At 59.9% G+C, this 12194-nt stretch overlaps 2 protein-coding genes across 2 annotated transcripts; one reads left to right on the forward strand and one right to left on the reverse strand.

Annotated features, from left to right (window-relative positions):
- The first annotated feature begins 307 nt into the window (after positions 1-307).
- Positions 308-8587, forward strand: LOC123256599 (5'-3' exonuclease PLD3-like). Its single transcript, XM_044685186.1, has 12 exons — positions 308-423; positions 1416-1503; positions 1640-1702; positions 1911-2056; positions 2392-2572; positions 2851-2971; positions 3052-3179; positions 6592-6792; positions 6940-7079; positions 7205-7370; positions 7566-7665; positions 7755-8587. The coding sequence occupies exons 2-12, from the start codon at positions 1477-1479 to the stop codon at positions 7940-7942; spliced, it is 1461 nt and encodes a 486-aa protein (XP_044541121.1). The 5' UTR covers positions 308-423; positions 1416-1476; the 3' UTR covers positions 7943-8587.
- Positions 8588-9338: 751 nt separating this feature from the next.
- LOC123256600 (homeodomain-interacting protein kinase 4-like) lies at positions 9339-12020 on the reverse strand. Its single transcript, XM_044685187.1, has 4 exons — positions 11556-12020; positions 10785-11141; positions 9842-10678; positions 9339-9533 (listed from the first exon to the last, which is right to left on the reverse strand). The coding sequence occupies exons 1-4, from the start codon at positions 12018-12020 to the stop codon at positions 9339-9341; spliced, it is 1854 nt and encodes a 617-aa protein (XP_044541122.1).
- Positions 12021-12194: the final 174 nt, after the last annotated feature.

A 12194-nucleotide genomic window follows, 5' to 3' on the forward strand; every position in this document is an offset into this window, starting at 1 on the left:
TGCCTGTCAGCAGCCCCTTTCATCCCCCCCTTCCCTCCCCACACACAGTGACTCACCCATGCGCCCATCCGCCCACCCAGGCTGGGAGTGGGAGAGAGCCCAGCGTCTGGGATCTCCAGACTGGCTGGCCTAAGTGGGGGAAGACAAGGATGGTTCGGGGGTGGGGACTCCCCTGAGCTGTGTGGTGTGGCCCGAGCCTCTGGTCTTTGCTGCCCGGGCTCAGGTCTGCAGTGGTGTGGAGAAGGAGGTGTGGCCAGGCCCAGATACCGCCTTCGCCACCGCCTGCTGCTGCTGCTGCTGCTGGGAGGTGGGGCCTGACGGATCCAGCCCCTCTGCTGTCTCTGGAGCTTCCAGTCTGGCCTGGCTCCCCATTTGGGAGAAGAAAAGCATCTTCGGGGGCCTTAGAGAGGAAGCTCCTTCCAGGTAAGCTAGAGCTGGGCCTCTGGGGACACCTGGGAATCGGCTGGGAATCTAGAAGGAGCCTGCAGAGAGGGGCTGACTCTGGGAGGCTGGAAATCTCGCCGCCCGTCTGTGCCACCCCCCCCCCAGCCCCGATTATTCCCTGCTGGCCGAGGGTCGGGGTCTTCTGACCCACCCCCAATCTGGCCTCTCCCCCCTTCCCTTCCCTGAGCTGGCCGGAGCTCACAATGTAACCGGTGACGTAGAGTGAGGTTAGATCGAGCCTTGCAGACTGGTTTCCAGGGAAGACACCTGGGTTCTCAGTCTGAGCCAGTCTGCGCTACTGCCAGACACCCCCCTCCACCCCCCATCCCTGCAGTGGGTGGGGGAGTTGGGCCTTCTCCTGTCACTCATGCTGCCTGCCACCTTCCATCAGAGGTTCCTCTAGGGAAACAATGGTGTATGCGGGTCACAAAGGGTGCTGTGCCCAATTCGGGAGACAGGAGCAGGGAATCGGGCCTCCTGCCAGCTCCTGGCACCTTGGAGGATTGGCCTTGTCAGCACTGCCCAGGCCGGAGACCCAGCCTTATAGCAGCAGATCTGGATCTGGATCATGGCAGCTCTAAGACACTACAGGGAAAGGACTACTTCACTCCATCTGGAAAATGGGCACAGGAAACCTTCCACTGCCTAATGGGATTAGCTTAAGGAAGTGTCTTGGGACTCTCAGAGGACCCTTCAGATTGCTAGGATCGTTCTCCTTCTGGGCCCTGTCCTGGCATGGTAGAGAATGGGGGTGCTTTTGTGGGTATGAGGAAGACTGTAGACCTCAGGAATTGCATAAGACCCACTCGTAGTCAGCTTGTTTCTTCTTTCTGAGGGAAGAGGCTTAGGCAGGCTGTCAGCAAATACTGCGTGACCTCCCTGGCCCCGAGCCTGATGTAGAGAGCGGCTCCAGTGACCCCTGGGCCCTTGCCAGGCTGGGCCAGGCTAAAGGCCTTCTATCTTCCTTGCAGTTCGGAGAGGGGGAGAGCGCTCATCCCACTGCCTGGGCCTGCCTGGGTGCAGCTGAGGAAAATGAAGCTACATACTGTCTACCAACAGGTGAGGGAGGGCCAGCAGCCTAGCACAGACCCCTCCTTTCCCAGGAGCTCGGGCCAGGGGCCGTTCCCCCCCCCCCTTCCATTCTCACATACATGGGGTCTGCAAAGGGGACTTTTCTTTGCTGCTTTTCCCACAGCTGAAGCCACGCCCTGAGGAGCAGCTTCCCTCACCAGCTGTGTCCTGGAAGCCAGGAGATAAGGTAGAACAGGTTCAACCTACCCCTCCCTGCCCCACTCTCCCCTTTCATGCTTCTTGCCCCCCACAAGCCCCTCCCTCCAGTCGGAGGGAGCCATTTTTATCCCTGGTCCTGATGCCTCTATGGCCCCAGATGCCATAGGGAGGTGAGGGGTGGGAAGTCCTGCCAGGGGCTTCCCCAGACAAACTGTTCTTTCCTCACTTCTCTCCAGAAAGTCCGATGGGTCCTGCTGATCATGACACTGACAACGATGGGCCTGGGTGCCCTGCTTACCCAGCTGCTTCTGTGGCCCAGGCTCAGGGCCCCCCAGGAAAGGACCCAGCCACCCCCCAACTCTGTCTGTGAAGACCCCTGTCAGTGAGTGCCCCATGGGAAGGGGAGAGGTGTTTGAGAAGGGGACAGACCTGGGGGACAGGCTTCTAGCCGGGTGCCAGATGTGGGCAGAAACTCATACCATTTGTGTGAGAGAGTGTAGGCGTGTGTGCATGCTCATGGGCACACACACATGCACGCACATACCCCTGTTCTACCCACTAACAGGGAGGCTGATGGAGGAACTAATGCCAGATCTGGGTCTGGACCCCACTCCCTATCCCCAGCAGAGCCTTCCCAAAGGGGCCTGGCCTGAGACGAGAGAGATTGAATCCCTGTTGCTGCCCATTCCGATCCTCCCCCTGTTTACTTCCCTCCAGGGTGGTCCTGGTAGAGAGCATTCCTGAAGGCCTCACCTTCCCCAAGGGGCCTGTCCACCCTTCCATCAGCCAGGCCTGGCTAGACCTGGTGGCTGGTGCCCAGCACAGCCTCGACATTGCCTCCTTCTATTGGACTCTCACCAACAATGACACCCAGACCCATGAGCCTTCTGCTTATCAGGTGATGCTCCGCTTCTGCCTGGACCAAGCATGGTAGCAAGAGAAGTGGGTGAGGCAGGGGCTGATGGGAGAAGCAGGATCAAGAAATCTGGGGGAAGGGGAAGAGAGGGATAATCTGAGGCCAACAGGGCAACACCTCAAGCAACATCTAGCATCAGGGAATATTAGAGCTGAAAGAGACTTTGGAGCTTCTTATCCATCCCCTTTTTGATGGACAGAGAGGCAGAGGGCCTGCCAGAGGTCACCTCAATCTTTTTTGGATTGCTTCCTCTCTCGCAGGGTGAGCAGATTCTCCAGCAGTTGAAGAGCCTGGCCCCAAAGGGGGTATCGGTGCGTGTGGCTGTCAGCAAACCCAGGGGCCCCCAACCCCAGGCTGACCTGCAGGCTCTCCTAAAGAGTGGTGAGTATTAGGGGCCCATGGGGAAGGAATCCAGATGGCCAGAGAAGGGAGACTCTTCATCTTTCCTGCTTTCCCCCCAGGGGCCCAGGTGCGGATGGTAGACATGCAGAAACTGACCCATGGCGTCCTGCACACTAAATTCTGGGTGGTGGATCAAACCCACATCTACATTGGCAGTGCCAACATGGACTGGCGCTCTCTGACCCAGGTATGAGGGAAGGAGGGCAGGATTGTAAATGTTAGGGACCCAAGGGCTTTCTCCCTCCACCGAACTATTCCCTCTCAGCTAGTTCCCCTTCCTAATTCAACCAACTCTTTCAAGGCCAGAATGAGTAAGTGCATGCTAGGTGCTCGCATCTCAAGTCCAAAAGCAAAATAGGAGAGCTCCTGCCCTCTGAGACCTTACATTCTTCCAGAGGGACATTTTATGTATAGATTAATATAAGACAGTCTGAGAAAGGAGAGGGAACTCTAGTAACTGCTGGAATCCAGGAAAGCTTCCTAGAACCAGAGGGAAGATCTGGATAAATGCATGGAGGTGAGAAAAAACATCAGTTTCAAAAAAAGAGCTCATAGTCCTTTGGGGCTACAATAGAATTTATGAAGGGAATTTGTGAAATAAGAAATAAAGGAGGAATAGTAAGTTAGAGCCACATGGTAGAAGGCCTGAAGTACCAGGTTGAGGAGCTTAGTGGAAGCCATGGGAAATTACTAACATAATTTCTGGAGTTGGGAAGGAACAGAGTCAGGCCTGTGCCTCAGGGATATTGTTTTAGTCACTATGTGGAGGAGGGACTGGGGAGGAAAGAGACTAGAAACCAGGAGCTCAATTAGTTGGCCATTAAAAGGTGATGTAGCCCTAAACCAAGATGGCAGTCACATGAGTGAAGAGAAAGGAGTAGCTGCTCAGAGTGGGACAGAGGTAGAGTCAGCCAGACTTCAGTCAATAATCAGTAAACATTTATTAAGAACATGCTGTATGCCAGGGCATTGGGCTAAGCACTGAAGACTTGGCAACTGATTGGACCTGGAGGAGAGGGAGGAGTCAAGAAGGACTCAAAGGTTGTAAACACTGGGAGATCCTCAAAAGAAGTAGGGAAGCTTGGAGAAGGACCTGGTTTATCCATCAGAAATCAAGAAGCATTCACTGAGCTCTGTGGAGGCAAAGAAAAATCTATCAATGGTCCCTGCCCTCAAGGAGCTTCCATTCTAGTAGGAGAAACTGCATGTAAATGACTAGATGTATGCCATTTGTAGTTCTGGTAAGAGGTCATGGATAAGATCAGGAACTAGAGGAGAGAAGGGGATGGAGACGCATGTCCCAAAGGTAGAAACATCAGGGTTTGGCAAAGGATTGGATACGTAGGATGTGCGAGGAATCAGAGATGGCACTGAGGTCGCAGGCCCCAAGCACCAGTCATAGGGAGACTTAGAAGGGAGAGCCAGAGGGGAAGGAAGGAATTCCATTTTGGATGTGTTGAGCCTGAGGTACCCATGGGTCAGAGGTCCAATGATGCAGGACCATCATTCAGGAGAGAGCCTCGGGCTGGATAAATGGCTCTGGCAGTCATCTCCCTTGGGAGAGGGGACTAAACCCCGGGGAGCTGAAGAGACCACCAAGTGAAAAGATCAGAGGACCTGGGACACAATTAGTGGGGACTGCAGGAAGAACCATTAGGGGAATCTGATTGGTTATAGCAGTATTGAGTTGAAGATGCCTGTGGATGTCCAGATGGATCTGTCCAGCAGTCAGAGGGGGCCTAGAGCTAAGAAGAAGCATTAGGACTGGACATAGTGATCTGAGCCTGTGCTGGTGGCCATAGCACCAGCACATAGCGGGTGCCTGGGGTTTGTGCAGTTGAGCTAACCGCAAGGAGGAGATAACTCCATCCCCTGGTGCCAGATATGGGCACCTGGAAGCTGATAAGGTCCCTGATACAGAGAAGCCTGGGGGGACCTGGAAAATAGATGGTGATTGAGCCGGCAGAAAGACCAAGAAAGGAGCAGTCCTGGAGGGCCCCAGGTAGCCTGGTGGCAGGAATCAATCAACACCTATTAGATAGTACACAAGGCCAAGAAGTGAAACCTTCCTACTTGGAAGCAGCTCACACTCTTAACAGGAGAAATAGCAAGAATGTGTGAAAAGAGAGAGGGCAGAAAGGGAAGAAATGCAAATCTACGCAGTCATCTACAAGGTACCAGGAGATCAGAGAAGGCCTCATGCAAAAGATGTGGAGCAAGAGGGCAGCCGAGTAGCTCAGTGGATGGAGAGCCAGGCCTAGAGACGGGAGGTCCTGGGTTCAAATCCGGCCTCAGACACTTCCCAGCTGTGTGATCCTGGGCAAGTCACTTGACCTCCATTGCCCACCCTTACCACTCTTCCAACCAAGGAGCCAATACACAGAAGTTAAGGGTTTAAAAAAAAAAAAAAAGATGTGGAGCACCAGAGAAGTGCCTCCATCCCAGGAGGAAGACTGGAGAGAAGTTCCCGGGTCACCAGGCTGGGTCCTGAAGGCAGCACCATCATGGATGATGAGAAGACCTCAAGGACCACCGGACCGCTGTCCTTGTGTGTGTCTGCCTCCCAGGCCTCAGATAGGACACACTGGCCATGCACGCATATGTGTACACACACACACACACACACACGCTCCTGGCCGTCGTCTATCCTGCACACAATGCCCCCAGATCAGCTCTCCATAGTAAAGGCACACAGGAATAGCTTGGACTGCGATAGCCCCTACTATGTGCCAGGCACTGTGCCAAGTGCTTTACAGTCATTTTCTCATTTGGTCCTCAACAACCCTGGGAGGTGGGTGCTATCTCTCCCCCTCAGATGAGGATACTGAGGCAAAAAGTGGTTCCTGACTTGCCCAGGGTCACCCGGCTAACAAGAAGTATCTGAGACTGGATTCTAATTCAGGTCTGTGTGAGCGCAGGCCCAGCTCTCCGTCACCCAGTGAACCAAGAGTGGGTAGGGATGATCCCATCCAGACTCTGCCTTTGCTCAGCCAGGCCTCCAGCCTTGGCATTCTGACAGCATGTCCTCCAGGCCAGCCATCCTTCAGGCCCACCTCCCTCCCCAACTGTCTCCATCCTGGCCTCTCTTTGGGCTCGACCCTGGCCCCTTGAAGGCAGTGAGGATGGCTGTGTTGGCCCCGCTCCGGGGCTCTCTACACCTCTCGGGCCTCACCAGGCTAGTACAAGAGGATGAGGAGGACCCTCAAGTCCCCCTATGTTTCAGCATCAGAGGTGGGGCTGGGGGAACAGAGGGGCTATGGCTCCATCGGTCCTTTCCCCTGGGAAAGTGCTTGCAAAGTCTTACCATGTGACCAAGGCACTTTGGCCCCCGGGGCCTCAGTTTCCTCATCTGTAAGATGAGGGGGTGGGTCTTGGTAAGGCCCCTTCCATGTCTAGGTCTGTGATTCTGGGGCAGGAAACAGCATTGTTTCCTATGGGTGAGTGGTCAGTTGGGCACCCCAAGTGCAAGGTCTAAGGCTAATATTGATCCTGGTTCCCTGAAGCCCCACTGGGCTGGGCGAGTGTGAATACAGGATGGGCTGCCCCCAAGGGGCCAGGGGTAGCCCTCCCATAGTTCCCTGCATCCCCTCCCCCTGCAGGTGAAGGAGCTGGGCGTGGTGGTCTATAACTGCAGCTGCCTGGCCCAGGACCTGGCCAAAGTGTTCGAGGCCTACTGGTATCTGGGCCAGCCGGACAGCAGCATCCCCTCCCCCTGGCCGGACAATTACACCACCCACTACAACCTGGAGACCCCCATGCAGCTGCATCTCAACGGGACCCCTGCCCAGGCCTTCCTCTCGGTAAGGAGCCCGTGGGCCCGGCCCCTGTGCCGTAAGTGCCCTCCAGCCCCTTCTCTGGGACCCTTGGCCCGCCATTGCCAGACTCCAGCCTGAGATTGGGTGGCCGGGAGGACAGAGAACGAGTCCTGATTCTCTCCCTGCCCCCAGAGTGCTCCCCCGACACTGTGCCCTGGGGGCCGCACCCCAGACCTGCGTGCCCTGCTCAGCCTGGTGAACGACGCTCGGGACTTTGTCTATGTCGCCGTCATGAACTACCTCCCCATCATGGAATACTCCCACCCTCGAAGGTGAGCGGGCAGCTTGGGGTCACCCGGGATGGAGAGGCCGTGTGGGGACATCAGGGCTGGGAGAGCAGAGGAACGGGGCGCAAGTGGCCCGGGGCACCAGAGCTCAGCACCAGGCCCCTCCCCAGGTTCTGGCCTGCCATCGATGACGCCCTGAGACGAGCCGCCTTTGAGCGGGGTGTTCGGGTGAGACTTCTGGTGAGCTGTTGGAGCCACTCGGAGCCTGCCCTGCGCCCCTTCCTCCTCTCCCTGGCTGCCCTCCAGGACAACCATACCCACTACGACGTGCAAGTGGTAAGGAGATCGTTCCTGGCTTCCTCCCCTCCAGCCGACCGGTCCTCTAAGCCCCCTCGGGCCTTCCCCCGTTTCCCCGGCCCCCACCGCATGCCTTCCGGGGGTCCCGTCCATGCTTCTCTCACCCTCCTTTTCCTCTGACCCGCCCCATCTCCTTCCCGCCGAGCCCGGCTGAGTGTGGCCTCTCCTCCCCAGCGGCTCTTCGTGGTCCCGTCCACTGAGGCCCAGGCCCGCATCCCTTACGCCCGCGTCAACCACAACAAGTACATGGTGACTGACAGAGCGGCCTATGTGGGTGAGTAGAGCGGCCCCCGCCCCGCGCTGCTGTGGCCCTCCGCTGGGCTGTGACTTTGGTCTCCTGACCCTCTCGCTCCCCACCCTCAGGCACGTCCAACTGGTCGGGCAACTACTTCACACAGACCGCGGGCTCGGCCCTGGTGGTGAATCAGAGCGAGGCCCTGGGCTTCCGCACACAGCTCGAAGCTGTTTTCCTTCGGGACTGGGACTCCCCCTACAGCCACGAGCTGGACAGTCCAGGCCTCTCGGAGGGTCATTCCTGCCGCCTGCTGTGAGGGTCGGGCCCAGCCTCCTCTGCCGGCCAACACGCCGTCCCTGGGTTTGTTTCGCTCGGGCCCACGACACCCCACCCCACCCCAGGGCTCCCCGTGACCCAGTAGCCCCACTTTGTCGCCGTGTCTTTTCTGGCTTGGTGTCTCGTCTTCCTCCCTCCGCCCTCCCACCTAAGTATCTGCCTGTCTCTGAACGCTCCTCTCCAACCCCGGCCGTCTCTCCCTCTCTGTCGCCCTCTCTGTCAGTCTTTGTGGCTTCTTGACTGCCCCTGCTTTGTGTGTCTCTCTGGTTTCCATTTTCTCTGGTGTCTCCCATCTCTGTCTCTGCCTCAGAAACGTAGCCAGGCTGTTTGCCCGGATGTTCCCACCAAGAAAGGGCATAAACCAGGGCAGAGCTGGGGTGGCAGAACCTGACCGGGTCCGGCCAGAGGCTTCCCCTCTCCTCCAGGCTGTGGAATCCAGGGGAAGAGCCAGGCCCAGGCCGGTGGGTCCTCTCTGGGATGGAGTTATCTCCCCTGGGAAGGGGAGAAATAGGGCCTCTGAAAGGGAAAACAAGGCCTTCCAGGCACTGCCCCCTCCCTGCCGTGCCCACCACTCCAGCTGGACCCACAGCCAGGGCTTTCCAACAATAAAGTGTCTGTGAGGCAAGCCTTGTGTCTTGAGAGTTCTGGGGGGAACAGACCAACCCCGGGCACACGGCCGCAGTATGCTCAGAGCGGAGGAGTGGTGCCCGGCGGGCTGTCCGGTGTGGGGCCATCCCCGGGCCTGAGGCCGAGTCGGTCCGAACGAGGCATGGGTTAGCGTGGGCTCTGGCCGGGGCAAGGGCTGCCGGCTTTGGCACAAGCGGGGTCAGAGGTCATCCAGCCCGAGGACAAGTGTACAAATGCACGTGAGGAGGGCGTGTTTGTGAGAGCGCGCGTGAGCGGAACGTGTCTGGGTCTGGTGGCACTTGGGTGGTGGGCACGTCCCAGGCGCGGGTTCTCAGCCCCAGAGCCCGACTCATCCTTCCCAGGGTCCTGTCTCCACTGCCCAAGCCCTAAAGACCTTTAGGAGAAGGAAAAGAGCCAGGAGGCCGGAGCAGCTGAACAGTCCTTTATGGAAACAGGCAGAGCTGGGGGGGACGGGAGGGGTCGTGGAGCCGGGCCCCGGCAGCCACCCCTTCCCTGGGCACCCCTCCTGGCACAGGGGGGTCCCGCAGGCTGGCCTGCCAGGGCCCTCTCAGGTGCACGATAGCCGGGGATGGAGGGGGTGGAGGTTGGGGTGGGGGGAATCTCTGTGTATTTATTTTTCTGTAACTATAATCTGGATTTCTAGGTAAGCGCATCTCAGGGCGAGGGACGAGTCAAATGAAGCAGGCACCAGGTCGTGACTGGCACGGCCCAGGGAAAGGGGGTGTCCATCAGTGATGCCCGCCGACGTGCTGGAGGAAGCCAGTGACCCGGGGAGGCCCGTGGGGGTGGGGGTGGCGGGGCGGGGGGGCCTGGCCCCGGGCCCCACCACCACCCTCCAAGCTCCAGTCAGGGTCGCTTAGCCACTCCCCCGGGCAGGGGGGTAGGGGGGGTGCACCTGCGTCGTACAGCTCCGGGCCAGCCCTCTGCAGAGACAGGAGGGAGTCCTGGAGGGCCCCTTAGCATCCTCTCATCTGCCTCCCTTCGCGTGGGCCCTTGGCCCAACGACTGAACCTGTTGTTGCCCACCAGATACTTGGTGCTAAAGGCAACCGTGTCCTTTACCTGGCACTCTATTCCCCTGCTGCCTCCCGCTTCTTCCCAGGTGCCCCCACATCACCTCCTCTCCCCCGATCCCCCCGGCCCCCCCCCTCTCCTCGGACCGTCTCCCAGCCCCTCAGCCCACTGCCCTGACTGTCAACCCCTCGCTACGCGCCTCCCCCAGCCCCTGGTACCTCAGCTGCTAGTGTCAGCTCCTTGGCCCCAGGCCGCTCGTCGGGCCCATCCCCATCTAGCTGCGGGACGGCTGGGGGGTCCGCAGAGGCCCCACGCCGCTCCCCCTCCTCCCAGCCGCCGCCCCGGCCAGGCCCACCCTCGTCGGGCGAAGCCTGGCCCAGCCGGATAAGGTTGCCAAAGTTAGGGTCGGACTTGGAGCCGGCGGGGTGCTTGCGGGACTTGTGACGCCCGGAGAGACGGCTGCCGTAGAAGGCCAGGATGGGCTCGGGCCCGGGCTCACGGCCCCGCCGGGTAACCCCCTTGGGCAGCACCATGGTATCGGGGGGTGGCTCGGGAGCACCGTAGGCCCCGGCCCGGCCTTCCCCCCACAGCCTTCCGGGCTCCTGCAGGCTCAGGTCATCCAGCTGGTCGATGGCCCTCTGCACGCCGGGGGCCTTCTCCTCCCGGTAGTAGGTGCCGCCTCCGCCGCTGCCCTCCTCCTCCTCCGCCAGGCGGTAGTAGGGGGGCCCCTCGTCCGTGGGCGCCCGGCCCTCCAGCTGCAGCGAGAGGCGGCAGCCACGCAGGGACAGCTGGTAGTAGCGGGTGCCCTCGTGGGCGCTGCGGAGCTGCTGCATCGACACGAAGGGGTGGCGGAGAGCAGCGCTGGGGCTGATGCGCTCGTGGGACTCCCAGGTCAGCATCCGCTTGATGAGCTCGACCATGCTCTTGAGGTCCGCGTACTCGGCCAGCGTCTCGCGGTCTGGGAACGCCAGCTTGCCCGCCGCCCCGCCGCCGTTCACCGTCTCGATCTGGTCCAGAGACTTGAGCATGTATTTACGCCGCTCCAGGGGGCGGACCTGATGGCCGGAAGCCGGTCAGGGCCAGACCCCCAGGCTCTTCCCCGGGCGCCCGGCCCAAGAGCCCAGAGGAGAACCCCGCGCCCCCCGCCCCCCGCCCCGTTACCTTGGTCTCCGCCAAGTAGTCGGCCGAAGACTTGAGCTGCCAAGGGTTGGAGGCCTCTGGATGGGGGTTGCGTTTGAAGAAATGGTGGGCCTTACGGGCAGCATGGAGGAGGTGGGCCTTCGGCAGGCCCTGGGTCTCACAGATGTAGCGGATCTGGTCGTATTCATTGTTGCCTGGGTAGAGAGGCCAGCCCAGGTGAAGCTCGGCCATCACGCACCCCAGGGACCAGACGTCCACCTTCTCGCAGAAGGGCAGTCCCAGAAGGATCTCGGGGGCCCGGTAAAAACGGGACTGGATGTAGGGTTCTTTGACATAACGCACCTCGCTGAAGATGCTGGCTGAGCCAAAGTCAATCACCTGCGAGCACACCCCCAATCCCTCAGCCAGACGGATCCCTCCGGCCCAGAGGCCCGGGGGATTCCCAGAGGCCCCCACTGGCCCCTCTGCCCAAGGGGATGCGGTCAGGAGGCAGGAGAGAGGCAGAGGTGCTCCTACGGTGCGCTAGGATGGAGGGGATGCAGGAGGGCAGGGGAGCGCGGCCTTGGGGGATGACAAAGATGGCAGGAGCCTGGGACGGCACAGGAGGTGACGTGGGAAGGGGCTCGAAAACAGAGGGGTCCCCCCTTCGCAATGCTAGGGGGCTCGGCCCCAGGTAGCGCGAGAATGGGAGGGAGGGGGTCTGGGAGGGTCCTTCCAAGGGCTGAGGGGGCCGTGGGAGGGAAGAGAGGATACCCGCCCCCATCCCTCTCCTCCGGACCCCCATCCCCAAACCTTGACCCTGAAGGGACAACGGGTCTGGTCGACCAGCATGATGTTCTCCGGTTTGAGGTCGGCGTGGATGATGGCCAATTCCTTGAGCCGGGCCAAGGCCCGGAGCACCTGCAGCGTCACGGTGCGGATGTGACGGGCCGCCAGGGGCGCAAAATTGTTCTCCTTTTGGAACTCGAAAAGGTTCTGCTCCAGAAGCTCAAAGACCAGGTAAAACTTGAGGGCATCATGGAAGAACTCGAGGAAGCGGATGATGTGAGCCTCGTCCGGGTCCAGGCCCCGCATGCAGCGAAGGAGTTTGAGCTCGTTCTTGATGATGCGGTTACGGTACGCATCATTCTTGAGGATTTTGATGGCCACCATCTCGCCCGTGCTCCGTCGCCAGCCCTTGGCCACCTCACCAAAGGTCCCCTTACCTAGGACCTCGATGATGTCATAGCAGTCGGTTTCAGACTGGATGGTGGCCATGGCCCGGCCACTGCCCTCGACCCTCCGCCGCCGAGGGCGCCCGCCCCGCCGCCGGCCCCGGGGCCCGAGCGGGGGAAAGAGAACCGCACTCGTGCCGCCCAGGGACAGCGCCCTCTCCGCCGCCCCGCCCCCCCCCTCTCTGGAGTGCGAAACTGCTGGGGCCTTCGCCCCTCC

This window comes from Gracilinanus agilis, unplaced genomic scaffold, assembly GCF_016433145.1.
Source record: "Gracilinanus agilis isolate LMUSP501 unplaced genomic scaffold, AgileGrace unplaced_scaffold67, whole genome shotgun sequence".
In the NCBI taxonomy this organism is placed as follows: Eukaryota; Metazoa; Chordata; class Mammalia; order Didelphimorphia; family Didelphidae; genus Gracilinanus; species Gracilinanus agilis.

Bases quoted from the DNA above. Each gene is read 5' to 3' on its own strand.
- LOC123256599 (XM_044685186.1), top strand. From the start codon at position 1,477: ATGAAGCTACATACTGTCTACCAACAG. The intron at 3,180-6,591 runs GTATGAGGGAAG...CTCCCCCTGCAG, and splicing joins ACTGGCGCTCTCTGACCCAG to GTGAAGGAGCTGGGCGTGGT. The intron at 6,793-6,939 runs GTAAGGAGCCCG...CCCTGCCCCCAG, and splicing joins CTGCCCAGGCCTTCCTCTCG to AGTGCTCCCCCGACACTGTG.
- LOC123256600 (XM_044685187.1), bottom strand. From the start codon at position 12,020: ATGGCCACCATCCAGTCTGAAACCGACTGCTATGACATCATCGAGGTC. The intron at 11,142-11,555 runs GTTTGGGGATGG...GTGTGCTCGCAG, and splicing joins GTTGTCCCTTCAGGGTCAAG to GTGATTGACTTTGGCTCAGC. The intron at 9,534-9,841 runs GTACCAGGGGCT...CTGTCTCTGCAG, and splicing joins AGCTGACACTAGCAGCTGAG to AGGGCTGGCCCGGAGCTGTA.